The sequence below is a fragment of the Tupaia chinensis genome, unplaced genomic scaffold (assembly GCF_000334495.1).
Source record: "Tupaia chinensis unplaced genomic scaffold, TupChi_1.0 Scaffold000082_1, whole genome shotgun sequence".
NCBI classification, from domain to species: Eukaryota; Metazoa; Chordata; class Mammalia; order Scandentia; family Tupaiidae; genus Tupaia; species Tupaia belangeri.
The window spans coordinates 864516-865603 of NW_006159543.1; the positions used below are offsets into that span (position 1 = coordinate 864516).

General features: G+C 51.2%; 1 protein-coding gene across 1 annotated transcript in view; it reads right to left on the reverse strand.

Moving 5' to 3' along the window:
• COL4A6 (collagen type IV alpha 6 chain) overlaps positions 1-1088 on the reverse strand; it is a 78597-nt gene that overhangs the window by 8283 nt on the left and 69226 nt on the right. The window contains exons 39-40 of the mRNA XM_027769693.1: positions 754-900; positions 1-18 (exon numbers count right to left, since the gene is read on the reverse strand). Of these exons, the coding sequence (XP_027625494.1) occupies positions 1-18; positions 754-900 (165 nt within the window). The remainder of the gene's footprint in view (positions 19-753; positions 901-1088) is intronic.

The following is a 1088-nucleotide window of genomic DNA, read 5'->3' on the forward strand; positions in this document are numbered from 1 at the left end:
CAGGTAAACCCTTGGAGCCTGTAGGAGAGAAAGTTCACAGGTAGTACTCAATGCAGAGAGTCCTAAGGCACTCTACCCAGGGAAAGGAGACTTGGGCATCATGCCCAAGCTCACCAGGAGAAGATACACTAGCTGTCAACTGGTATGCACACTGCACGTCAGAGTTCAAGCCAGCCTGGGTTAGTCCATAGTTCATGGCGACATTTCTGCCCCGGGACAGTGCTCTTAATTTAGCTTTTCTGAGCTCCTTCACACTCACCACTTCCTCCTTACTCTCATCCTTCCAACAATGCTAGTAAGTATTCAGGGCAGCTGCTGGCAGTCCATATCAGAAGTGAAGATACGAGGACCTAGAGAGACTGCTAAGTTACCCCAGTTGGGGCAAAGTTGGGATCAGAAGCCAGGTGTCCTGTCTCCTAGCCCTGGGCTTTCTCCACAGCCTTATGTTGCCCCTTACCCATCACCCGACTCCCTCTATCTCTTAGCAGCACTTTGGAAAAGGACAAGCTGGCCAGAGTAGTGGCTATGTTCTGCCTGCACATACTCCAAAGTCAAGTACAGTCACTGCCCTGCTAGCCCCTCTGGCACTCATCTTCTCCAGCAAGAAGCTTGGAAGCTTTCAGAAGGAACAGAGGAAAGGTTTGATGAAGCCTTCCCTTTGGAGCTGGGGTTCTATGTCAGCTACTTCAGCAGCTCAGCCAAGGCTGTTTTAGCTCCCCCCAAGAAGTCCCCTTTCTCTGGCACCCTCCTTACCTTGTAGGCCTACAAGGCCTTGAACCCCAGGGTCTCCTATGAGGCCAGAGATGCCATCAATGCCTGGTAGACCCAATGGTCCAGGAGGGACCTGGACGGCTTCTGCAATTGGCGTTTGTCCAGGAGTGCCTCGAGGGCCAGAAAAGCCTGCAGCAGATGGGGGAAATGGGAATGTCAAGCTGAGACTGAAGAGGAGCCTTCCTTTCTGCCTTGCTGTCACCAGCTCACTGTCTTTTGTTTATCCCCACTGGATAACTCAAGGGTGGCTCTCATTATCCCTTTACAGGATGCCCTCTTTTATAAAGCTTATTTATTTATTTGTTCCCTGAGAGGGA